The 26,658-nt window shown below is 46.5% G+C and overlaps 3 protein-coding genes across 5 annotated transcripts in view; 2 read left to right on the top strand and 1 right to left on the bottom strand.

Moving 5' to 3' along the window:
• LOC139054708 (snRNA-activating protein complex subunit 1-like) overlaps window positions 1–1,541 on the top strand; it is a 30,690-nt gene extending 29,149 nt beyond the window's left edge. Inside the window, exon 8 of the mRNA XM_070532178.1 lies at window positions 429–1,541. Within this exon, the coding sequence (XP_070388279.1) occupies window positions 429–782 (354 nt within the window). The 3' untranslated portion in view covers window positions 783–1,541. The remainder of the gene's footprint in view (window positions 1–428) is intronic.
• An 8,390-nt stretch (window positions 1,542–9,931) lies between these two features.
• Window positions 9,932–13,328, bottom strand: Nup107 (nuclear pore complex protein Nup107). Its single transcript, XM_070532177.1, has one exon. It carries the CDS (start codon window positions 13,152–13,154, stop codon window positions 10,437–10,439), a length of 2,718 nt encoding a protein of 905 aa, XP_070388278.1. The 5' UTR covers window positions 13,155–13,328; the 3' UTR covers window positions 9,932–10,436.
• Window positions 13,329–13,566: 238 nt separating this feature from the next.
• Window positions 13,567–26,658, top strand: part of LOC139054706 (transmembrane protein 198) — a 121,938-nt gene continuing 108,846 nt past the window's right edge. For 2 of the 3 annotated variants that reach the window (XM_070532176.1, XM_070532175.1), the window contains exon 1: window positions 13,570–13,726. The gene's annotated coding sequence lies outside the window, so the exon portion shown is untranslated. Of the gene's footprint in view, window positions 13,727–26,658 lie in introns of all 3 variants that reach the window. The other variant, XM_070532171.1, reaches the window with a different exon arrangement.

Genomic DNA, 26,658 nt, shown 5'->3' with positions numbered 1-26,658 from the left:
TCGGTCTCCGAACCTGCCGTTGAAGGTATCTCACTTGTGAAAGGACACCAAGAGATGTACTTGCTTCAACCAAGCTTATTCAGACAAGCTACAGAAACAGGTGAAATCAGCAACAGCAAAATCACTGACAAAGTCACTGGGATTTACTGCTGCTTGTCAGTCTCCGCTGTTCCAAGTTAGCTGCTGCTTGTGTGCTCAGGGCAAACCTTAAATATAATGCATGCTTGCTCCCTCTCCCACCCCTCGTGTCATGTCCCTGAGATTTCTACGAATTTTAATGTTCAGAGGTTGGCAGGTATGGATTCATTTGTCCATGACAGTATATGTACTAGTTTGTGTCCTTATTTCTTCTTGAATGAAAGCAGCCTGAGCCTGTAGTTTGTGTGTAACCAGATGCATTGACCTCTGTCGCTCTATTCTTTACCAAGGCTGCAGGCGTGGTCCGCAAGGACAGGAGAAGCTCCAACAACAAAGGGGAAAGCGTGGCTGCAAGGCGTCAAAGGCTACGAACGCAGCAGTTCAGCACAGTGACCAAAACTCGCAAGGGAAAGCGCTTCGCGGAGCTCTTGCACGAAGACTCGTCCACGAGCAGATGCGATGACGAAAGCATTCTAGAGTCCACAGAAAGCACCAGTCCCACTGCAAAGCGTGCGAAAAATAAGTCTGTACCACGAAAAACATCGCAGGCATCGAAGTCTGCTAGTGCTGCCAAGGGTGACGAGGAACCAAGGAGAGGACGCAGAAAATTCAGAAGCGAGAAGCCAAGTCAAGAAGGAGACTAAGCAACAGCTGGGCAGAACTTTGTATAGAATTGTAGTTTGAAAGTGACAGGACTATTTATTTTCTTCCCATAAGTCTGTCTTCGGGGAAAAGTGGCCACTGGCTATTGTTTTCTTTTTGTTCATCAAAACGAATGGTGAAAGCCTTGGTGTAAAACACTTTAATGATACATGTATGGAATGTAATGGACGAAATTGGGTTCTTTCGTGGATCTGCTCCACTGTCTTGATATTCAATTCATTGCAGCTCGCATTAGCATACTACATTGGGCTTGTACAGTTTCTACTGCATTTATTCATTTCATCACATCAGAGTTACGTGGCAAAGTACACCTGTGTCCTTTTAATAGCTTGTTTTGTTGTCAGAGGTTGTGCCTTCTGCATGCATATCACATTGTTGCTAGTCAAGCACTGTCAGTGAGAATAGTCAGAAGCCTTCCATGTTAGTATGCAAGTTCTTACATTAAAACCTATACTGCTACATGTCTGCATATATTACTTACTTGGCGACACCTTTCTATTTTTGTTTCTCTCTCTCTCTCTCTCTGTGTGCGTGTGTGTGTGCGTGCACGCATTTCGTTAATGCATTCAGTGACTTTTATGCAAACATGCTTTCATCAAAATTATTGCACGCAACAAAGCTCTTTTTGTTACTAGGCATCAAGCACGATACAGTATCTCTGAACACATGCTAAATAGCACGTTTGTCGTTGAACCCTTTCGTCTGGATGGTTTTGACATAATAAAGCCAGCAGCTCTGTATACATTGCAAGCTTCCAATGGGGCCTAGGCTAAAGAAATGGCACGTCCAGTGTCGACTGCAATAAAGTGTGCAGTATCTTCCATAATTTTTTTACAGTTGTAAGGAAAAGGGAGCAGCTCCTAATTCATAAGGGCAGCCGAAGTGCAGGTGGAGGAATTGACAAAGCAGGGATTTAGAAGACGTGGGAATGAACTTGGATAAGGTGGTCTCATGATATGTCATAAAGGCTAGCCACATTATGTCAAGTGCCCCATCATTCAAAAAAAGAAAGGAAAAAAAAAGGAAATGAAAGTGGTTCTTATTTAAGGCACTTTAGGGCATACTTTTTTTTTATATACAATAGAAAGCAAGTGAATCTTTTTGAGTCTGAACGAAGTGCCAAATTCTTGCATGCAGCACTGTAGTTGCAGAACATAGTCATTGAAGCAGGCACAATGCTTTCTTTGTCAAACCAATGAGGGTGTGCTATGTGAGAAGAACTCTAGTGGCTTATTGTGTGTGCCCCTTTTGAAGGCCAACTGCAAAGAAAGTTTGCACCGCATAAAATAAGCCTAGATTCATCATGAAAAGCTAGCTAAATAGCGATATTTTTGATACCGAAAGTGAAAAAGTGGCTGTGGCTTAGCTAAGGTTAAGCCCAGGATGCGAAGCATACTAGCCTTTATTTTAGTTGTTGAGTCCTGTTTATTATAGTTTAGTCCTGTATATTGCACTGTTTTATTCTTGGCAGAGCTACACCAACTGGCCTGTGCTTCTACCTCGTTGAACTGGCCTGTACTAGCTGCGTTGAACCTCTAGATGATAAGCATGGATATAATGAATTATCAGCTATAATGAAATAAATATAAAAGGTCGCTCCGATTTCAGCAGGTGACAAATACGTATAGCGAACATACCTTCGTGCCTGATGCAATTTCGTAGTAATGAGGTTCAAGTATCGACTACAATATCAAAAACCTCGTAATAAAGACTGGGTCATTGCGCTATCAATAAATAGGCATTTGAACCTAAACAAAAGTATGGAATGGGCACACTTGGGCATTTTAAAATGCCTGGTCATAAAAAATTTAGAGCAGTTTAGCCCAAAGTGCACAGCAGTAACAGTGGTAGCCAGTGTAACTATGGAAAATGGTTGCTTGTGATTGTTTCACTTCCTTTCCCCACATCTCACTTTGCACCAGCTGAGGTGCTGGAGTGTGCCAAGGGTCAAGTCAGACTGTGTCAATGTTTCGTCCTGCTCTATTTCCTCCTCTAGGTTTTTCCATGAAGGAAGGAAACTAGGAGGGGGTTGCACAGCCGACCTTTGCAACCTATGTCTCCATGGGCTGTCCCTTTTGCTTTTTCTCTCTCCTGTGCCTCCGAAAGTCAGTTCAACACATGACCTCCGACTCTGCTGTGCTCAGTGGACTCAACCTAGTATGCTAGGTTTCCATTAGGTTATAGTCAATGTGTACTTTGTTCAGGTGCTCTGCCAACCACTCTGTGCACATTTTCTTTTGATATGTTTGTGCAACGTCAATCTTTCTTGTGATGTGTACATTCATCTTTGTTGCATTTTGCGAGAGCAGCAGCTGCACATTAATGTTGCATCCATTGTCTTTTTGGAAAGGCACACACTGAGTGCGGTGGTGGGAGATGTTAAAGCATACCACAAGATGACGTACTGGGCCAACTTTTTTAGATTTCAGTTTTGTTGCATAACGCTCCCTCCTAGTTTCTTTCGGTCCTTCACGGGGGCTTTTTGCTGCTGTCAACAAGGTGTTATACCTCTCTCCTCAAAGGCAGCATGTTTATCAAAGTTTGCTGTGGTGTACAATCCACCTCTCTGGCAGAAGTACAAATCCGCATGACGGTGGGGGTGGCTAGTGGCTAAACTAGTCGTGCTATGGTGAGACTTGTATGTAAGGAATTCCACGTAAATAATTACTTGTAATCAATAAAAAATGTTGGTAATTATGTAGTGTTTCAATTCTTTTACTCGGTAATGCTCACTGTAATTCAGTTACTTTTCTTTCTCTTAAACGGATTACACATGACCATTTGCTTTATTGATTAGATGAGACGCAACAGGCAACCTAGCATCAAGCATTTAAATTTGGTAGGAAACTAATTTAGAACGGCAGCAGTCGCACCATGCAGCACCCTTGCAGATGTGCACGCTCAGACAAGCAGACCTGTCTGTGAACACAGTATTTCTTCATCTTAATGCTCCACCAGATGTTGGCGTACAATTTGAAGTGATTGATATAATTTGGCACTACTATGGCTTAGACGGCAACTACCCCTTCAGACACTGATGCTAGGAAATCATCTAAGGACAATTTTTTCCGCTTTTCATTGAGCATACAGTGATCGCCTTCTGAGAACCAGCAACACTGAAGTGCTGCACTCCCTAGAGGACCCATATGCAAAGTATAAACACCATCTTGAGCACAAGATCCATTTGTTACAACGCCACCCTTCCCCCAGGTATGCTCATCGAATGAGTTATCAGTATCACTGCTCATCTGGTGTCATCGCAAGGAAATGAGGGCAGATGAATGACAAAAATTTTTAAATGAGATAAGTATAGACGATAAAAACTTTTAAAATTGGGTCTTGCGTCCCAAAACCAGGATCTGGTTAGAGGCACGGCGTAGTGGAAGACTACGAATTAATTTTGAATATCTGGAGTTCTTTAACGTGCACCTATGTTTAAGTAAATGAGCGTTTTTACATTAAGCTTCCGTCAAAATGCAGCTTCCGTAACCAAGAATTGAACCGGCGTTAAGTAACACAGCACCATAGCCACCAAGCCACCGAGCCACCGCAGCAGGTGTTAGTGTAGATTAACGTGTATAGGGCTGTGGAAGAAACACTAAAAGAGCCAGGCCAGCTAATTATTATATTGAATATATTTGTGCAATGTCAAAGGTACGGGCGAAAGTAACATAAAAGTAGTCGATTACATTTTTGTAATTGCTCAGTTGCACTTGTGGGAAAGTAACTGGTCACTGTAATCAATAACATTTTTTAATGAAGTGATTGTAATTATAATCAGTTAATTTTCTTCTGTAACATGTATAAATCTGGTAATGACCAGCAACATGAAGGGGCACACAGAAGCATGCATTTGTATGCATTAGAGTGTACTGGTTTGCAAGCTGGGCATCTTTGGTGTGTGAAAATGACATTTCTCTCCAACACTAGTCTCCTGTGTGAACTGGGGGAGACTTTGTTCAAGAGCCGTGCACTGATTGCATATGGTCTTCTACCCATGCACTCACATTTTATGCAACGCTACCTACGTCAGCTGGTGCACTGTGGCTGAGCAAAGGCGAAGCGTAAAGCATTGCACACCTCTAGTAACATATACTTCAATAAATATAACCAAGATCTTGCTCATGACTGGCTCCTGTATAAGTGCCATTGCTTTCTTCAGTCCTTGCTTTTTGAGATACACAAGCTTAAATGAGTGTTACCCTGCGAAATGCAGCACGGGAAATTTGGATTCAAAGTATTAGAAGCAAACAAAGAATGCCATGCCTTTGTTATCCGTTTTTATGGCAGCTTCCCAGAATGGCCGCACCTTTTATGGTGTAAAGAATCGTAACAACACAGAAACATAGGGCATGAACTGGGAGTGGCACAAGCCAATCTTTAAACGGTTCATACATATAATATTAGTAATAAAGTTGTTTAAATAAGTTCTGCTTCTGCAATTGCAGAAGAAAAAACACTTTACAGTTGTATGCCAATTTGAACAACTTGTAAATCATAAACAGTGAAGCTGCTTAAGAGTGTTCTCACACTCTTCGGCAGTCCTGGGGGTCCATTTTGCCACCGCCCAAAATCTACCAAAGTCTTTCCAAACACTTCACTATATCCAGAGCAATCCATTCGTCACTGTGCCCAAGTCTTTGAACATGCTTCATAGCTTTGTTGAGAGACCTGCGTTCATCCTTTAAAGACAATTTTTTTATATGGCACGGCATGAACGAAATTATAAGAACAGACATTAAATTGATCTTAGCCAACCATTTCACTAATCAAGCAGTGGTTTGTAGCTGCAACAAAGACAAGTGCATGGTCAACCATTAATTGCAAAGAGTGCGGATGCAAGCCATTGCTTGATAGTGCTCAATAATTGCAAAAAAAAACAGAAATGAATTGCCACATTTGATAATGTATGCATAGAATATGTCACATCTGGAAGACAAGTGCATCAGTGTGCCATCAAATACATAGTCAGCAATAGAAACAGCATTTTTGAGTGGCTGCACACGCGTGAAATGACTTTTCTCGGGGCATGCGCACTGGTGTTCGGCAACATATAAAATTGTCACGATAGTTTCGCAATAAAATTGTTGGCAGTTTATGCTGCATGTGTATCTTCGTTCCTTGCTTTTGCCCGCGTCCTTTACACGCAACGTAATGCATTCTAACCTAGAACATGCAGCTACTCAACGTGACATCCGAGATAAGGCTGAAGAATAGCGGAGGGGGCCCCGTGCTGGGATTCGCATTATAATAACGACCACCAACTACAGGCATTTTGCATTTAGATGCCGTTTAAATGCTGCTAACAAGAAAACTACAATTACACATCAGCGCCATGGCTTTGCCAAGTTTGGTTGAGTGGTACATACAGTTAAAACTTGATCCAATGGAACCCGATTTTACGAAGTTCTCGATGTAACGAAGACATTTACATTCCCCGGCAGGCACTGATAGAGTTCAATGTTATCAATACAAATTAACGAAACAAACTTGGCTAAACTCTATTTAATGAAGTTTTTTCTAAAATAAATGAGTAAAAAAAGGGGCGATTTCTTTCTAATTTTGACACAGACGGGTCTTTAACCGTACACTCTAAAGCTATAGTGTTAAAACATGTAGGCGCCATGGTCACATCCCTAGCTTTATTTTGACAAGGTTGCGTGTCACGCCCATGCACGGAACAGCCGACTCAAGACCGCCTCGGTAGTGGTGGCAGTGGTTGCTTTCGTTATTTCATGATTTATGCGACAGATGGCTGGATTAGCGGCAAATACAATGCCCTGGTAGCCTTTGCATGTTGCTACGTTACAATTTTAGATTTCGAAGGACTGAAAAATTCCTTTCTCGATATTACGAAATAATTTGAGTGTGGTTGTCACTTCGTTAAATCGAGTTTCAACTGTACAGCTGATTTATAACGTATTTAGCCAAAGTAAAATTTTGTTGCAGTTAGCATTTAATAGCTTTGCTGTGGAAGGCCAAACTTAGGAGACTGGTAAGCCGGAAAGAATGGGAACATGAAAGACAGATGGGTGACGCTGCCCTGAAGATCCCACACCAGTTTATCGTGACATCGTGCACAGCATCTACTGAGACACAGTTAATCCTTACGTGGTAGAAAACTACACTGCTTTCAAAAGGAAGCAGCGAGTCAACTTACCAAGTTTCAAGGACTTTACAGTACCAAAACTGCCACAGTAAAAGAAAGCAACTGGAAATCCACGATGCCATGACAACCTAGTGGCGCAGAGGTTTCCGCACAAAAGTCGGTGAAGGGAAGTCCGGCCTGCATTTTCTCTGCTAGTAATAAGCCTTTTACCCCCAAATTAACAAATTTGGTTTGCTAGAACACTTAATTAGCTTGAATCCAATAAGTGTTGCTCTTCAGTGTCCCTTAAAAATTAATTTGTGGAGAGGCTATACAACTTTAAGCTATAGGTTGTTTGTTGCACATAATCATGGTAATCAGCACGACTTAAAATACAGATTTAGTTGAGATCCATACACCTAAAAAAGTTGCTCGGGTTTCCCTTCAAACCACAGCAGAGCTGCTTGCCCCCTTTGGCCTGGCCACGCTTAATTCAGCCAATTCATGCCTTGCCTTCTTAGCATCTGTTCTTTCTTTAGAAATATCCAGAAATTAGCATTTTTTCAGATCATCTTGACATGCTTCTTCCCTTCTACCAGCTACTGCTTGGAATACTTGACCATTTTAAACAGGAGTGCATCATGTAACCGCGCAAACAACAAAGGACAAAGAAGGAAACACACAGGACAACCGCACCTGTCCTGTGTGTTTCCTTCTTTGTCCTTTGTTGTTTGTCCGGTTACATGATGCATTCCATATCGACCACAAACTAGCCTGCCTATCCCTATTAAATTAAGCAGGAGGCCAGTTCTTGTGTGCCAAGTGCAACGAAAAGGATTAGGACCAAAAAACATGCAATGACATACACATGCTTGCTTAATGAGAAAATCACACAAAAAACTAAAAAAAAATCGAATCACCTACAGCCGCAACGAAGTTGCCTTTGACACAAAAATACCTTCGTTATATTCAATATTTGTTGCAAGCATAAATTTGTTACATTGGGATATAGGCGAGAAACTTCGTAATTTACTTTATCTGCTTTTGTCAATATAGAGGTGCAACTGTAAAAGCAGCCTTCTGTATTTCGACACACCAGTACCCTGGGTGTTCATATGTACCACAATCCAGCATTCTCTTGCAAATCTGATGTTTTATTTCCACAGGCATTGTACCGATACTCAATACCCTCCATAATGCTTGTTCCAGGCCATGTAAATTATGTGCAAGTTGCTTTTCTGTTACGTTTACCAAAGCTTTGTTTTTTACTAAGTTTGCGCTATTTCAGTTTCTACAGCAAGGTCGTAGAAAAACCAGTTTTGCAAATAACACAATAGTTGGCAAAATATTACGCACAGCAAGCCATAGACTTTCCCGTGCAATGTTTGTTGGAGCGAACATGTGCAGATACAAGCTCGCCAATTTCTTTCAATTAAAATAACTTAGAGTCACATTCGTTAGTGAAAGTTGCGCCTCCCAGCGGTGAAGTGGAAAGGCTAGTTTCTTCCCGCTCTTACCTATCTGAACTTAGCCGATGGTGTCTACTAAAACAATCCTTTAGCTCCTTACGGCTGGATTTGTTCAGCTTTTCTCATTTATATTTGGACTACATTAAATTGGCTTTCTGCAAGCCTTGAAGAAAACAAGACATCAAAGCCATCCAGAAAACATAAGAAGCCAACCACTCGGGGAAAAAAAAAAAACTAATGAAGATACAGCTGACATACTGAATCTTTGCCATTACATATAGAAGCAAATTTAGGACCTCTCCTCTGCTAGGGGAAAGGCTAGTGCTACGACACAAAGTAAACGCAGCTGCCAGTTCTATCCAGTAGACAGATGTTGAGCAGGCGTTAGCAAATAATGGAAGCTGCTGGGGCCACGTGACTTCGCGATTGTATTCTCCAGTGCTGTAGCTTCGACCGAGAGGTATAATCATGTCATTTTTTCCCCCAGTGTAACGTTCCCTTGCACTGTGCAGCCACCACAAGAGGTATAACCCTGGACTGCCAACCTCTTGGTCGTAAGTTCGAATCCTTGCAGCACAATAAGCATTATTTGTTTTACATCGAAGCTGTTTATGGCCAGGGTTCCATGCATATTTTGTGTCCATGAACAAACTATCATCATCAGCAATGGCTCGCGCCCCTGCTCACGCATTCGTCTTCTACCACAGCTGGCTCGCTGGCACCCCTCGGCACAACTGTGCTTGTGCCACTGCTTGCGTGTTTGTCATCTTCCACAGCTGGCTACGTTGCCGCTCATCACGCCAGCGTTCTGTTCCCATACTGCCCCTCCCTCTGCGAAGGCGCTGACAGCACTGGTCCACTGCCAGTCGAGGCAGTGATTTCGGTCTCAAGTTCTTTGCCTCAATACATCGCAAAATGAAAACATGAATGCATATAACGAATGAACACGAATGTATAAACATAAACGTGCGTGCATACCTTTCGTCACGATGACCACTGATATAACAATAAAGGTGTCCGTACCTTTCTTCAAAATTCTGTCTCCTCCTTGTTGTGTGCTACAAAGCTTCGCTGGTCATCCACCGTCAGAGTGGAATGGCTCGCGATTTTTTTCTAGCTTTGCACTTTTCTCACCAACAATCTTGCAATGCAGCGATGGACACAGGTGGTCATTAAAACTACCAGGGGAGCAAGCCACGTAGCAGCCAACACTATAAAATTAAATTAATATAACTGTCTCAACCACTACATTAAAAGCTAAACATTTTGACACAGCTACCTGGCTGGTTAGGATAATTAAGAATTTAGGAACGTCTCCGACCAATCCCTACTTTGTGAAGGCAATTGTGCAGAAACTGTGGCAATGACGGCCACTTTGTGCAATGTAATAACATTTTAGATGTGCTGCAAGCACTACAAGTGATAACGCTCGTTGGGACAATGCAAGAGCAGAGAACGTAAATCAGTTGTAGGTGCAAGTGTCCAGAACATTTTGTCCTGTGCACAAAGTGTGTTTCTGCTCATAATAAAAGTAATTTCGTGTAGTTAATGTTTTTAAGAAATTCGACACTGCTGAAAACGGCCGATCCAGTTTTTATTTTGTTTGTGCGCACTTGAAAACATGAAACTGCAAAACTTCAAATATTTGTATGCCTTACAATCTCATTGTCTTTTACACATCCTGTACAAGCTGTGATGAGGTTGACTTTGCAAACTATTGATAAAGCGCTAGAATTTAAGTAAAAATGTTAAAATTACTAGAAACAGACAACAGTGAAAGATAACCAAACAAGCATGGTATTGCAGCAGCTCACCATTTCCCCAAGTATTTCAACAACAAAGGCAATGACTTATGAATGCGCTTTCTGCAATTATGTAATACACAGGGAATTTCATTCTGTAAATCATGTGTAGACAAAAAGCTAGATGTCATTTACAAGGTGTATGGCAGTGGCAGTGTCGCACACGACAACGCTAGAGAAAACAAGAGTGGAAGATCTCCCTCGTTTTGCTCGCTCACTTCAACCTTTCTCCCATATTTTCACTCTTGTTAAGTCTGAGCACAGGAAGTCACATTATTACTGCAGTGGGAATCCTAAGGCGTCAAGTCCTTCGTCCAGCAGGATAAGGGATGCTGCCCTGCTCTTTTGCAAAAGTGTTCGCAGCTCCTCATCACCAAACTCTTCGTACAATGCCTGCCTCTCTGACGCAATGGTGTCCACCACTTCGGTGAACTCCGCGGCCAACCCAGATTCTTCCAAGGCCTCCATGAGAAGAAAGGTCAGCTGTGGAATGCACAGCCTGCGCAGTGCTGCCATCTGACGGCTCCGCGGGTTGTCACCACTGGTCTGAGTCTCCCCCTGGTCCACCATCCAGCCTCCATCTACAAAAAGGAGCACGTCGAAGACGTCCCTCTTGACCTCTTTGGCCAAAGTAGTCACCAAGTTCTGCCACTGTTCCAGCTCCATAGTGTAGGTCCGCACCTTGTGCTCGTGAGCCAATTTTTCAGGAAAGCGAGCCCCTGGAGCAAGCTCTTCGGGAGCTGCTGGCTTCCTCCTGTGAAACTGATTGAACCACTCCTGGAAACTGGTATGAACCTTCAGCAGTGCCTCGAAGCATAGGAACTCTCGCACAGCGTTCTCCTCCTCAGCCAGCAGTTGCCTGTCACGCCCCGAAGAGCGGCTCCACTGCTCCATTGCCACCCTCACAGAGTCAACAGGCAGTTTTCGGAATGTCTCCCGCGCAGCACCAATCTTGCCCATGCACACAAAGCCACGCATGAGTGCATTGGCTTGTTTAAGTGCCTCACCCCTGTTAGATGAGTCAAAGAGAAGCCATTCCAGTGATGCTACCTTTTCTCTATCTTCAGCCGTGGTCTCCAAAGAAGGCACAGTGGAAATTGCACGAAGCTCTATTGGTTCATCACCAGAAACACGCACCTGCTCAACCAGTGTTCGAGTAATGGCAGCCACATTTAGCCCAGCCACCCGTGCTAGCTGAAGGCACAATTCCTGTTCTTCGGGGTTCCTTGTTTTGAGGCCGCGCAACAGCTGTGTGTACTTGTTGACCTGATCAGCGGCTGGAAGCGTGGCTGTATACGTGGCAACCAAGGGAACGTGCCCCTCATCGATGAGCAAGTCTACATAGGTGCGAAGAAGAGCATCACACGCTGCAGTGCTGGTCTCGGAGTAGACCTGTCGCAGCAAGAGTACCATGTGAGCCAGAAACCGCATTGTTTGAAGCGGTGGCTCTGTTGGCTGACTGGTTGCCCACTCGTGCATCTCTTCAACCATAGAAACAGGGTCATTTAGCACCACATATCGCTGCAGAATATGTGTAATATCTAGGATGCGCTGGTCGCTATCACCAGCAGCTGCTTGTAGATCTTGGAAAATGGCTTCGAAGGTGCCACGGTTGCTGGGGTAGCCCGATGGCAGTGGCTCGAGGCTCCTAGCTTGCTGCGTGGCGGTGCGGAGCTCCTGCTCCACGCACACATCCACCAGAACGCGCATGCGCGCCCACAGCTGATCCTCCCAACTGGTACAAGCAGGCAGCACTGCCTGGACATTACCGCTTAGGGCACCATATACGGCGCGCTCGTACAGTGAACACGTGGGACTCGAGGCAGCTTCCCAACAGGCGCGCTTCCAAAGGTCCCGGTAGAGGTCGCCTTCAGCCGGCTGCATTGAATCGGCGCCCATAATGCTGATGCTGCTCCCACGGTTCGGGTCGTGGTAGGGCCGCCAGCCTTCAACCGCGGCGGCAAGCCAATGCTGGCCGTTGTCTGCCGCCAGCTCCTGAGCCCGCTGCAGCTGGCCCGCTCGTAGGTGGTAGAAGACGCTGCGGAATAGGCGACACTCGTCGTCTCGGTCCAAGTCGTGTATTGGCAGGCGCAACCGCGAAGGCGCGTCCGGATCCAGTTCGCTCACGTAGGTCGACTGTGCGCTACCGGTGGAGGCACGAGACAGGACATGGTGCAGCGTGTTTTCCCATGCGCAGCCTCCGTCGGCGAAGTACTCGAGCCTTTCGTCGTCGTCGCCCATCCCACGTTGAAGCGCCGCGCAACTTTCCAGCCAGTCGACCACCAGTTGCGCCTGGCGTACGAACGCGTCCCTCGCCAAAAGCGCGTCGATGACTTCCTTGTCGCTAGCTTCGCGAGTTCCATCGACAAGCATGGCGTCGTCGTCGCTGCCTTCTTCCATGCACTGGTTCGCGTTCAATCGGTCGCGTAGTAGGGCACCCGTGAGCTTCCATGTATTGCGCTCTTCGGTCAGCAAGGTTTGGCACACCATGGCTTCGGTCCACACGGATTCGCCCTTGCGAGAAACCATGCGCTCCGTCACTTTTCGCACTTTGGCTAAGTAATTGTCACACAAGTTTTCATATTTTTCAAGCAGTACAAGGACGTCCTGACTACTTTGATGGGCCTTATAGGCTTCCATAAAATCGGCGTAGATACCAGCCGCAGCTACGACCGCTGGATGTTCAGTCGCCAGCGCCGATGCACTGAACGCGGTCATGTCAGCGGCTTCGAAGTTCGCGCTGACATTGCCGGCCCGCGAAGATCTGCCGCCGGGTGTCGCGAAGCCTACGATAGATCCTCCCGTAACAGCACTTGCATTCCTATTCATCTGAGCGATGGTGCTCGTGTAGGACGACGCAGGGGTGCCAAATTCTTGTTGCCGCTGAGAAAACGATGCACTCCTGTTGCTGAAGCGGCTTCGCGACTGTTTATCGGGCACCGGCGTGGCGACGCTGCTCCAATACAGACACGAATCACTTTCACTGTGCGCCATGTCCAGTCGCCGCTTGACTACTCACGTTTTGTCAATTGAACTTCTAGAAACGCGAGACATATCTACACATTCACATTTGAACTCCAGAACTACCGCCGCATTTTTAGGGTTAGCTTTAAAACCGCGTAAAACATCGCATGCATTGTGTAACGCGGAAAGCGCCCCCTAAAGCGTGTGATAGAGAACACCAGACGCGTGAGACAGGCACTGGTGAGACTTACGTATTTCGCAAAAAACTAACTCCATTCCAATAAAAACTTAACATTATGTTTTTGGTAGTTTATTCTGAAAAAAAAAAGTTCACATTGTTTGACATTCAGTAACAATAACTAGTTTTAAGCTTTGCATAGTTACATTCAGAACCGGTAGGGTCGCTAGCGTCACATTTTTTTTTCTTCGTCTGCTCTTGCGCGGTTTTGTGTTTGGTTGCCAGCCGCTGCAGGCGGTGGTTCGTTACTTCTTGATCGTGTGTATCATGTGGTGAAGTTCTCTTCCGTGTGTTTCGTCGACCACATATGCAAGCGCAGCCGTGGGAGCCCTCTTCAGCTACATTGTGATATCAAAACACTTAGGTAAACGCATTCAAACATATTCACCTCTTCATTTCCCTGCCTGTCACGCCGCTGCCTACGGCTGGCGGTCTCATTGATCCACTTGCTCTTGCGGCACTGCGCATGAGGTGTGGGGCCTCCAAGGGCCTCCACTGCTTCCGTTTGCTCTCGACTATGTTGAGCAGTGTAGGTAGTACCACTGTAGTGCCGATGTGGGCAATTAACGGATGCTAACTTTAGCTTTCCTTGACTTGTACTGTTATCGCGCTTCGCAAGTGAGCAGTCGGTAAAGTACCGTTATGCTTGCGCTACTGTGTTACGCATTGGGCCGCCAGTAGCTTTTTGAAGCTGCCCGATGGATATTAGTGACTTCCCCATTCCACGAATATTGACTCAATACAACTTACAATTCCTTCCCCGTCAGTCACTCAAGGTGGTGATTTCTGTTGGGATACCAAATACTGAATTTAGAAATCCGAAATTGATTTCACGCGTTGGCTGCGACTTCGCGATGTCCTGCGTGCGCGGACCACATTGACATTCACAATTTAATGGCTTTTATTTCGTCGTCTTGGACAAGAACAAATTCTATCTTAGTAAATTCAGTGGCTATATATATGTAAGCAAACCCGATCGTGTGCATATTTAAATGTTCGTTCCTGTCAGCAGCGATTTGGGAGCGGTTTCTATGGTTCCTGTATGTGCAAAAGTGCACTTCGTCATTTATATTCTACACGAACGCCTTCGCATTTTGTGGGGTTTTGATTCGTTTGGTACTGTGTGTGCAATCCAAACAAACGAAGGCTTTGTGAATAAGAACTTTTGCGCCCCGGCCGGACCACGTTGCTTCTATTTTATGTGGACCATGACATTAAATTTATTTGTCTGGGCAACAGGTGTTCCTTACTGATATCTGGCGCCACGATGCTTGCCAATGCACTGGTAGAGACCTTACGATCGAGCATGTTTCATGCAAAACGCCGAGGGTGCTCTTTTTCTGTTCTGCCTGTTTGTGAGCGTTAGCGCTGTTATTTCTAGCTTAATGTCCCCCTACGATAAACTTGTGCATTCTTTTGCACCTATCTTTTGAGGTGGTTATGCTCTTCATAATTCCGGTTTTGGTTTAAGATGGTGGTGGTGCGGGAACACGACCTAGCAACGTATCAGTGGGTTACGAAATGCGACTGCGACGTTACGTTAACAACCACGATGAATAGATAGATAAGCATACTTGCACAAGAAAGCACGCAAGGTGTAGAACTCTTGATAAGTACTCCTGAAGTAAAAATAAAATTTAAGAAATTGCTTTGTCGGGGGAGCTGAGCGCGGGCAATAAACGAGAACCAGTGCATGGATAAACATGCTACACAGAGGGTCAGGATGAACGTCCATGCCTCTCGTGTGCAGTGTTTATTCCCGCAATTTTACGGATACTGAGAGAGCGAGAGATGCAGTAGTAGGCAAAGCACTATCAGTAGCAAGGTAGGATTAGTTTCTGCAGTTTTCTACCCTGTCCAGTATGAAGCAACTTCCCCAACAAAGTACTTCTGCTGCCCTATACGAGCCAGAGAAGGGAGAAGCACGGACACGTACAAACAAATAAAGGAGAAAGACAGTTGACATGTGCGACCTTGCAGAATCAGGACCAAATTTCCAGAGAAACTAGCTGCTTCTTTCGAGCTGTTGCAATAAGAATTTCATTTACTTGTAATTAAAGCACATACTTTGAAATGTTGCTCGCATATATTACTGACACGTTTGAAACGCAGCCCGCATATAACGCTTTTGGGCACTTGTAGAGAAAGTTTTTTTGCGAAGGCAGTAATTAATCCAGACACATTTGACATCGCCAGAAGAATTGGCCACCATAGTTCCCAACATTGGCCAACGTGTCTCGCATTGATCACCGAAGAAACCGGCAAAACCATCTGCACGCCTCGTATAACGAACGAAAATTTGGAGAAGACGAGTATACAGTTACCTTCAAAGCACATGATTCACCTGCACACATTAAAATTTCGATACATTCACCTACAGAGTGACCCCAGTTTCCTCTAAATAAGAAACATTTGCCGTTTTTGGTCCTCCCATGGAAAATGGGAAGCTTTGTAAGCATTTCCTGAAACAAAGGTTTAGCGATCTTCGTTTAACCCATATTTAAAACCCACACACTTCAAAATTTGCCTGCATAGCGACCGTGACGTTCCCGACATTTTCTGAAAATATATTACAAACTTTTTAAGTGACGTGTTCTTTCTTTGCTTTGTCAGTTTATTTTTTGAAAAATCGTGAAAACGGCCATATAACGTTTTTCAACGCTGCTATAGTGGCGTTAGTTCGGTGTAAAAAAGCGACGCATTTAAACTAGCTCTATAAGAGCTCAGAGGTTCCCAAACTTTCTGGCCTTGGGGAATCCCACCTGCCTTCCTTCCACGGGCAGGCAGATGAATAATGTAAAGGCCAATGAAAACGTCGCTGGCCATGCATGGAACGGATAAATTGAATTCTGCATACAGTGTACTGGTAGATGTATTCTCGCTTCATACGTGTTACCAAGAGCTGAACACGACTCGGTGACACTTGAAACCGTCAAGGCCTTTCCACAATCACCTGAGTTTCTTGTATCAAATACCGCTATACCACGACGAGTCACAAATCCGGTCGTTAAAGGAGCTTGATCCGTGGCATTTATTGTTTCATGTAATGGGCACTATACTTATCCTTGGTTATGTTTTTTAAGTCATTCCCCTCTCTTCCTGCTCTCTCTCTCTCTCTCTCTCTCTCTCTCTCTCTCTCTCTCTCTCTCTAAGTATTGTTGAACGGAGCAGAGCTTTCTCGTCGCTTGGGGGATGCCAATAAATCACCGTCATCATCAACTTGCATATGCAGAATCGATTGTCGTTTGACCCGAAAAAATAAAAATAAAAATGTGCATTAGAGCATTTGTCCGAGAAAGCAACGCCTATATGAAGACTTACTAACGAAATAGTTTACGCATCTGGCATTTATTTCGCACGAAAAAAAGAAAGAGAGGCTCCCTCGAAAAGGGCAGCGGTTTTGTGAATCATAGTGTTACATGAATAACGATTCGCACATGGGAGGGGCGGTAGCGCATGCCCCAGCTCCTGTACTTCCCTCTGTCTTCGTCGCATGCAGTAGTGCTGCAGCCATACGATGGACGTTCGCGAAAGTTTTCTATTATATTGAGGATGCCTTAAGCCACAGTACGAGGGCCAGTACTACATGCAGCATCCGCTTACCATACATCGCTCTCGGAGCTTTCAGCATTATTTATTCATTTATTTATTTATTTATTTCGAGCAACAGATACCTTATGTAAGAGCAGCGCTGAGCATGAAAAAAAAAAAAAAGACCGTGAATGAGCTAATAAGCATTAAGCGTACTGACTGTTGTATTTTCTTTGCGCCTATAGCGTTGTTTTTACCTACAGGTCCCTGTTGGCATGTCAGCGCAGTGATCCGCGTTTGGCGCTGTTTCTACATTAAGTGCCGCACGCTAGACCAGCCAACAGCTGTCAATATGGATCTAACTGTAATAGCCTACTTGCGCAACCTACAGACGTGCCTGATGTCCCGTATATAAGTGAAAGCAAATTCTATATAATCTCGGTAATCTCCTTTATTTTTTTTTCCTAATCTCGAACAACGCTCATTTCTTTTCGTACGACGTGAACGGTACCTGTATTGTCGGCATGATGACGCAACATTACGTTAGAGTATATAACATGGCAGCCATCTTCGCGCTTCTTTTCAGGCGTGTCGCAACTCCTCGCCACCGGTGGACGTGCGCCTTTCCCTGTAAAAATATACTGCATCGCCGTGCGTGACTGCCTCACAGCTGCGCTGCTGCTGTCCCGCGCAGAAACTATTGCGAAAAATCGAAAGAAACTCCTGCGCTTGCTGTAGGGGGCCGACATATTTCGCGAGGAAAACGTGCGTTGATTGATTTTTTTTTTTGTTAATAGCATCAGCCGCGACTAAGATGAACTAAATAATATTTTCTTCGCCAAAGAATATGTAGGCGCAGTACATCTCAATGGTATTGAAGGGCTGACTTCCCGTTTTTACGCCCTGCTGATTTTGGGTTTGCTTTTTCCTTCTTTCCCTCTTTCTTCCTTTCTTTTTTTTTCTAATTAAATATGGCGTCATGAAGTGCCTGCGGGCACCTCCTAATGAGCCAGAGCAAAATTGTGAGAATGTATGGTTCGTGTTATTTTACTTCATCAGCTTGTCAGCGTCAATCCCGAGTTAACTTCATCATTAGTTTGCCGTATCAACCGTGACCTCATCGACTACATTTCTTGAACCTTGTCTTATCGTATTCTAATTTCTGTTTCTGTCTTTTTTATTGAATCTAGGTCTTCAACTACACTGCTGCATCTACTTGTGTACGAATTGCATGAGCCCGTGACTAGCAGTCATCGTAAAGGCTCAGGTGAAATGGTAAATTAAGTTGTTTATATATTTAAACTGAATAAAACATTCATTTATTTATTCATTCATTCATTCGCTCGTTCGCTCATTAATTCAGTAATTAACTAAATCATTCATTCTGTAAAGGGGTGTATTCAGCAGGTAGCGTAAGCGTTGCAGTCAAGCGACGCAGAGAAGGAACAACTGGAAGCCCGAGTGACTCTCACTCGCGCCAAGCACTGGTGATCCGGCTGACTCAGTGGCTTCACTGCAGACATCGAATAGCCGATTCGGTTAACTTTGTCCGTGCGCTCTTCATTCCAATTCACTCATTCATTTAGCCACGCCATTCTTACCTTGAGGGCCTTGTATTGCCGTCTTCCGCACTGGACGATCGTGTGTATCTCGCTACCCAGTTCATGGACGTATAGCTCTCCTTTCTTTTCGTGGCGCGCGCCCCAACCGTTCCATAGCTGTGATGCATATAGTATATGTTACAACTGTTTCGCGGACTTGATATTGCCTTGTCACTCCACACCTCCTTCTCGACATCTTCTCTGCATACACTTGGTTCACGTGAATGTTGTGCTTCTGTTAAGGTTTGTGTTCACTTGGGCTAGTTGGTGCCGTGAAAGAAAAAAAGAAAAAAACAGGGCGATGACGGGGCGCATGCAGAGGACAATAAGCTGACACAACGGTGTGCTTCTGTGACCGCGGTCGTTTTCTTTGCATACGTATAGTTGTTAGCGGCATTCTAGTGATATCCGATTCACACTGATTGATTGGTCTCCAGTAGTACCTATCGAGCATGATTTCTTTAGAGCTAATACCTTTTCGGGGTCCGAAGAACTTAATTAATTCATCTTGTGCAAATTGGCCGCCCCGGGTTATTATCATCTTTTTTTACCTTCAACATTAGCGAGCAAATAATTTTTCCTGTTGCATGATATGCCCTGCATGATATGCCCACCAAAGTGAGAATGTTTTTCTTTTCCGACTCTTTCTTGACAAAAACATTTATAACCTAATTTAAGAAGAAACAATTTGGTTCGCCAATATATCCGGCCGTCTGATAAGCTCGCAGGGCTCGCAGATACGCCAGCTTCATATCTCGAAGGTGTCAATTTTCTTTCTCCTGTACTCTTGTGTACAGTATAGTTCTACTCATACCAACGCATTTTCTCATTGTCGCGGAGCTTTCTTTTAGCTAGCACACTCCACCGTCGCTTCCGGACCATATCTATAGGTTCTATAGCACACTGCTAACCTCAGTCTCCACATAGCCTTCTTTATCCATCGCGGAACGAGGTTACTTGAGCTAGATTTTGCTTTTAATTCGTATGTTGTCTCCGCAGAAAAAGACATAACATACGTCACATCGCCGTATTTCAAATTGTGTACACCGTTTCGCTGAATAAGTTTTAGGCTCTGAATTTACTTTAAATACCCAGTTTAGGACACTATAAATCAGCTCACGGAAGCTATAGGATACGCAAATGAACGGTTACGTTCATTTCAAGGCTACGTTCAAGGTTACGTTCAAGGCTACGTTCCTACCCGGTAATTTACGAATATGGAAATTGTCTTTATGCGACAAGCTTGAAGCGCGATGCGTGCAAATGTAGATGCCAGCAGGAACATGGTCTGTTGAATGCATTGGCGTGCCGTTCAAGCGTTTACGGCCTCCCAGCGCTTGTTGCTCGTTGTCGCGTCTGGAAAGAATAATGGGAGAGAGCATAGCTCCAGCGGCCGCTCTGAAACATCGTGTCTACACCTCACCTGTACAGTCATGCGCGTACAGCCGCAACGGTTTGTGTTTGCCGTTGCGACACTGAGCACGAGATACCATGTTAGATTCCTGGCCGTCGTTCTTTCCTATACCGCGGTAAGAGTTTTTCCGGGAAGAAGTGCGTATAATTAGTTGCATGTTAGAAATACCAGCCGTAAAATTCTGAGCCAAGCGGTTCTATTTACGTAACCTCTCTAGCTCTTTTCAGTGTTCAGCTTCGCAGCTGTTGCAGCGGTATGAATCGCGGTAAAGTGAAGAAAAGAAAAAGACAGAAAGACGTAGCGCTAATTGCTCGATATTTGGACACAGTGCAAGTGTAGTCTATTGCATACATATCGCTGTTTGTGATGCATCTATATAGGAGAGATTCCACCATCGTACTCCACTCGCATATTTACCCGCGACTTCCTTGCAGTACTGCTCCGGGATTTGGCACGTAAGAGTGTACGAAATAAACGAAATAATGATTCACGGTGCTTAGCGCAGGCACTGACGCACCTCGCGTGAGTAAAATACTTTGCGCAAGCGGCTTTATCGCACGTCCTCTCTCTCTCTCTCTCTCTCTCTCTCTCTCTCTCTCTCTTCCGAACTGACTCATTTGGTGAGCGTCAGCGCGCATGGTTCGCACAGCCTCTCGGTGCTCGATGGCGTGCTTCGCATGCTCTCCTTCGGTGGCCGAGTCAACGCTTCGTGCACTGAGCGTTAAACGCGCTCGTTTACGGCGCTCGTCTGAAGTTGTATAGAAGAAGAAGTAAAAAAAAAAAAGGCAGAAAAAAATGGCGGCAAGAAGGGAGACCCGGTGTGTCGTGTGACATAACTCCTCTATATTGCGCGCGCCTGATGACGCGTAGAGAAACAGCGCGACCGGCGCCGCCTGTTCGCAGACAGCGGATCTCCTCTTCGGCAGAAGAAGTGGCGCGTCGGTCTTCTCCGCCCAGTTTGTTTTTCCTCATCGACGCTTCAACGAGGAGGCTCAGCGCGCGGCGACGAAGCCGCTGCTGCTGCTGCTGCTGCTGCGTCCAGCTATGGTGTGTGCGCTTGCTCGCACAGCCTGCATTGCAGCTTGAAAGGGCCGGCGTTGTCGTCCTTGTCGTCACGCGTATGCGGTTTAAACGAGAGAGAGTGAAAAAGAAAATACGACGAATGAATGGAGCTGGCTTCAGGGTGGGCTGCGCTTTCACGCTGTGTATGCATGCCTTTACGCGAACCCCGACCCACCGTTTCCCCGCTCCGCAAGTTCCGCGCAGTGAATCAAATGCTATAGGGCTCGTGTCAGCCAATCAATAAGGACAGCCGGCTGCGTGTTCCAGGGGAAGGCAGTACGGATCGCCCATTGTGCACTGCTAATCCTTACGTGACGTTCTCATTCAGTCGACGTCGCTCAGAGGCTGGCCTGGAGGAGCGCCTCTTCCTCGTTCTTTTCTAATTGGCTGACGCGATTTGTAGCTTTCTCTTCACTGCACGGAATTGGCGAGATGGAGTGTAGCTGCCGTGTGGCGCGTACTGGATCTGCAGTGTGGAAGCGTGCAGCGACCATGCCTTGCGTGCGTGCGTGCGTGCGTGCGTGCGTGCACCATGAGGCGCCTGGTAACGGGATGGTGTAAAGAGGTAGTGGAGACTGAGAGTCGCTCCCTTGAAAGCCCTCCTGTGTGCTCCAGTGTTTGCTGCCCTTTAGAATAAGGTACCTCTCTCTGTAGGTGCGCGAAGGCTGCTGTGTTATTGTTGTTGTAGGCTTTACCGTGTTTCGTGGATGGCAGTGTAGTAACACCACCCTCGCAGCCTTGCGTGCGAGCTTTGGTTGACTAGTCTAGCGTAAAGCCCCGCGGCATTTCTATGTCCCGTGACAGTGGGCCGGGTGGAGATTGTATATAGCTGCATGGCTAACGACGATAACGACGGCCTCGCTCGGCAGTGCACCGCTATCATAGATATCGCGACGCTTCGGCGCTTTTGATTTTTTTTGTTTGCGAGAAGCTTGGCTCTGCTGATCTGTCGCGTGCTTTTGGACATCGTCTGCTAATAGGGCGCTATAGATGGCTGTGCAATGGGGCGAGACGTGTTGACGCCGATGCTGCTACGCTCCCTACTTGTGATGCGCAAACATTTGCGATTTTTCGTTCAATCAGAACTTGCGGGGGCGAATGCAGGGGAAGCTAATTTATTGAATTTGTTAAAGCGCCCCGAAATTTGAAAACCTGTGCTTGTAGAGAGCTTCGCCCAGCGTATATTAACTTCGCAAATAACGGCGCGACATATATCCGCCTTATACATCGAAAATAATAATGAAATCTTGAAAAGAAACAGAAAAAAAAATATAAAGCGCGTGTGAACGAAAATGAGATGATATAAGAGTAGCGTCACGGCAACGCGGTCTGCAATTTGAGCTGAACCTAATTACAAAGGCACGAACCCTGGCAGCATACATGGCCATAGAAACGGTGGTCCGCTAGAGTAACGAAATGAATACTATGGAAAGTTACTGCCACGCAGCAACAAGCACCGAATAATCATTAGAGGGAGTGGGAAACTTCATCCCTTCATCTCGAGCGGGAGTGGCGGCATGCTGGCACGTGTAACGGGAGAACTTTCGCAGCGGCACTTTTCCTGCGGTGATCTCGATTAGCACAAAGAAGAAGATCAGGTTGCCGTTTCGGCATTTGCGTTCAGTGAGGTTCATTGGCTATGGAGGTCGTAGCAAGGTCGCTTTCTATGTTGTATATATGTTCAGACGCGGTAACTTGAGCGCCCAGGAACTCTCCCGCGGACTGGGGCGCGGGATCGCTGCAGCGGTTCGATGACGCTCCCATGTGAACTGCGGCACCGGGAATATAATACGAATGCGCCATTTAGTCTCTTGAGTTACCTCTATAGAGCGATGACAACGTCGTCATGTCTGTTCTGAAGCCAAACACTGGGAATCCTCGGCAGAAGCTATAGCTGACTAAATAAGGCACTGTGGCAAAGCCGACTTCTAGCGCAGTTAAGCAGTATGCGCGAAGTTTGCTAATGATAGCTTGCAAGAGAGATTCCTATAGTATATACCTTCTGTGCGCAATATCAGAGCATACATATAACCCTTACCTGCCATGGCGTTGCTCTGCTTCTAAGGGCGCGGGATCGAATGCCGGCCACGGCGGCCGCATTTCGATAGGGGTGCAATACTAGAACGTCCGTGCACCATGCATGGGTGCTCGTTAAAGAACCCCCGGCCAGGTGGTCAAAATTAACCGGAGTCCACCACCATGGCGTGCCTCGTAATCAAATTGTAGTTTTGGCACGTAAAACCCCGGAATTTATTTTTCTCCCTCCCCCTTTCAAACATGCGGCGTTATATTTATAAAGTACCATAAAAATAAAGGAAAAACAAAAAAAAGCTGCCCAGCTTTTCATCCGTTTGAGGATTCCCATTATTGCTCGGCAGAAAAATGTTTTCTCTATGCGTTGTCGCTAAATTTAAGAGGGAAGTAACGGCTACCGCCTTCCGATGTGACTGATTGAATGGTGTAGAATAAAGAAGTGTTCAGAGTTGGGGCACAGAACATGCGACGTGACACATCACTCACGCGTAGATAGATTAAATAAGCTCTTGAAAGGAAGAACATACAAAAGGATACCCGTGGGTGTGCTCTTCGGAGAACGGCGAAAGCTTATTTCCATCATTTGCAACCGTGTTTACTTTCACTGTTTTGCAACTTCGTTGACTTGCAGGTATAAAAATGCGTCGCTCGTTGGGTGCGAGTGTAAACTCGACTACCGCAAAAGCCCGCGTATAGTACGGACCAGAGTAATAACGCGAGGTACACAGGTGAGGAAAACGTAAAATTGAAAGTGGAGCTACAACGCGAACGAAATGCGCGCGACGGCATGGCGATTCTGACGCGGCAGACGTCGCGATACCTGCGCCGTGGTGCGATAGCGCGTAGCAAATGGCACGACAGTGTGTAGCATCCACGATAAGGAAACCGGAGCGGCAGGTTTGGGCTAAGAAGTGTTTGGTTTCGCACACGAGGCGCAAATTTGACACGCTTGGATATGGAAAAAGAAAAGGGCGGAGAGTGGATCACTTTGTTGCGCCCGGATAGTTGACATCGTCGTGTTGCACTGTCTTGGAGGTGACATCAAAGTCGCACGGCGCCAAGCACGGCTCCCGTCCAGGGCACCACGCATGCAGCGCGCGAGCGTTGGCTGGCTGGCTGGATCGGACGTCCGCGGAGCAGAAGCAGAGGCTCGCTGGATAAGCTTTCGTTGCTGCTGCGAGGAGCGGCTAGGACGAGGAGGTGAATGACCTTTTCTTTCCCCCTACTCCCGCCACGCTCCGCCGTATACGTCACGTTGTCATCACCGTCTTCTTGGCCTCTCGGTTGGGCGGCTGTGTGAAAGGGACGCACCACCACCATACCGGGCGGTGCTTCGAAGTTGCGTCGAGGTGTGTGCGTGTGTGTTACTGTGTCCTTACTGCGCGGCGTATATAACTTATGCTCGAGGACGCGGCGGGCACGACGACGGACCGGCAAGGAAGAAGGGGTCCTCTTCCGCTTCTTCAAACTCTTGGCGTCGGCCTCATTTGTGCTCGCTCCGTCTTCTCGCGTTGGCAATTTGCCCGGGCAGAGCCCGCGCCGAGTGGCAAGCGTTGTTGCGCGGAGTATTGCTTTTTTTCTTTTGCCCCGTGCCGTGTATATATTCCCAGGCCGCACGTTGTCTATAAATAATTTTACTCCTTTTTTGTTTCTCTCTCTCTCTCTCTCTCTCTCTCTCTCCCTGCGATATGTTTGTGTAGCGCGGCGTGCGCAAAGAGAAGGGCTGCGGCGTGCCGCGGAGCTAAGTGAAATGAAACTGATGATCCGCGTCGTAAAAAGGCGGCGATCGTTTGCGAGCCTTTCCGGCGAACGCCGTTGACGGATTTATTGAAGCGAGGAAACGCTTAGGGCGTGGTGCGGCTGTTTCTTAAATGTATATATCGCGCCCGTCACCTGCAGGCACGACTGCGAAAAGCGGAGCGTGCACTCATGTGTATAAGACGTCATACAGCGCGCGTGGGAATTTTGCACTGCAGGCTGTTTTCTGTGTCGTCTGCGGGCCGAATTGTTGTTGGGGTGGACGATTACACATGTACCTGTAATTCCCGAAGTATCATTCATGTTACGCTGAATTTTATAACTCAAAGTTTTGATTCAAGCACGGGAACTTTTACTCATCGCCTCTATAGTGGAGTTTTTGATACGTTGCATGGAAGCGATGCTTCAGTTGTGGGAAGTTCAGAAAACAAGTTACTAATGATGATGAATTAAGAATACGCTGATTAAGTACTTGCTCGGATAACCTCTCTTTTCTACGAACGCATTCTCCTTGGCCAGAAATAAAGGTGAACTAGATGTTATAATTTTCCTTGACGTGGAGCTGTGTTTGCGTGTTGCGTGCTATAGGTTTACGTACAGGCCACGCCAAATTTCGTTCAAACGTCCGCACGTATTCTGCTCACGCTCTGCCATGCAATGCTTGGAAGACAAATGATCTCGCACTTTCCGTCTGCCCAGTCGTGAATCCCCGTTACGTAAGCAAGGCGATTGCCCGTCGGACATGCTCTACCCAACGCTGTTGCAGTAGCCGGTTGAACGTCCTCAGCGCGCGCCCCTATTTATTGTGTGGCCCTCGGGCGGCTTTGTGTCCTTTCGCACTGTCTGATTTGCGGGAAATCTCGGCCAGACGTGTCTACGCAGTGCGATCTAGGAAAGCTGTATATGCAGCTAGGGCCGCTCACTCCGATGTCTCTGCGATAGTTTGGGTGGCGCGCGCGGTTGATGCAGTTTATCATCCACCGCGTGCACTCCTTTTCTTTTTGTAAGCCTCGTTTACTCTGTGCCGCCGGGTTTTTCGAAAAGACGGCAGCCTGGGCGTCTTTCTTCTTTATTTTTTCGCTCTTCCATCGGCATCGTCTGGTTGACCCCGATTCGCGCAGTGGCAACGTATACAGGCCTTGCCTCTCCCTCTGAATACCGCCGGAGGGCTGCAGACGACACGACTCATCCCCTCCATATCTCCTTAGCTCCTGCTTTTTCTTTCTCGCTTCGAGCCGAGGCTGCAGCCATCGACCTGCTCGGTGGCTTCATCGCTTGCGGCTTCCCGTGTCCACCCCTCGTTCCCCTTCTCGTAACTGCTTGTCGCACAGACGCGCGCGGCTTCACCTATAGTCGTCGTGTGTCTCTCGTGTTTGCCTGCTTGCCTTTTTTTTCTTTTCTACTCCGACGTGCGATGCCGCGCTGCTCCCGCTGCTCCTCAGGCGGCGGCCGCCATCTTGGGAGCCGAGCCGTCGATCGATCTGTCGGAATGGCGCGCCCGCGCGGTCAGCTGAGTGGCAACGGCAGCATCCTCCTGCGAGATGCGCGCACTGGCATGCGCGTGTGTAGCCGTCGCAGCAGGCCCCGATGCAGAACGGCGCCTTCGTCTCCCTCTCGGAAAAGACCTGCACCGCCCCTTCCCCTATTTGTCTCGCCGCCGTCCGTCGGGGCCCATAGCTCGTCAGCGAATGCGGCATTGCCGTTGACGGCCCCCTGGCCGCTCTTCATCGGAGTGGGGATGTGGCGCCTTCCCATTTGTCCCCCTGTCGACAAGTGCTGCCTTTCAGGGTTTCGGTTGCGAGACAAAACGAGATTTTACGCTTTCTGGTCGTCTTCATTCCTTCCTTTCTTTCGTATCGCGTATTTCGGTTATTTTACTTTTTCTTTTCTTCCCCC

This window comes from Dermacentor albipictus, chromosome 1, assembly GCF_038994185.2.
Source record: "Dermacentor albipictus isolate Rhodes 1998 colony chromosome 1, USDA_Dalb.pri_finalv2, whole genome shotgun sequence".
Taxonomy (NCBI): domain Eukaryota; kingdom Metazoa; phylum Arthropoda; class Arachnida; order Ixodida; family Ixodidae; genus Dermacentor; species Dermacentor albipictus.
This window is presented reverse-complemented; position numbering and strand designations above follow the sequence as displayed.

Coding starts and splice junctions, on each gene's coding strand:
- Nup107 (XM_070532177.1), bottom strand. CDS start 13,154: ATGGCGCACAGTGAAAGTGATTCGTGTCTGTATTGGAGCAGCGTCGCC.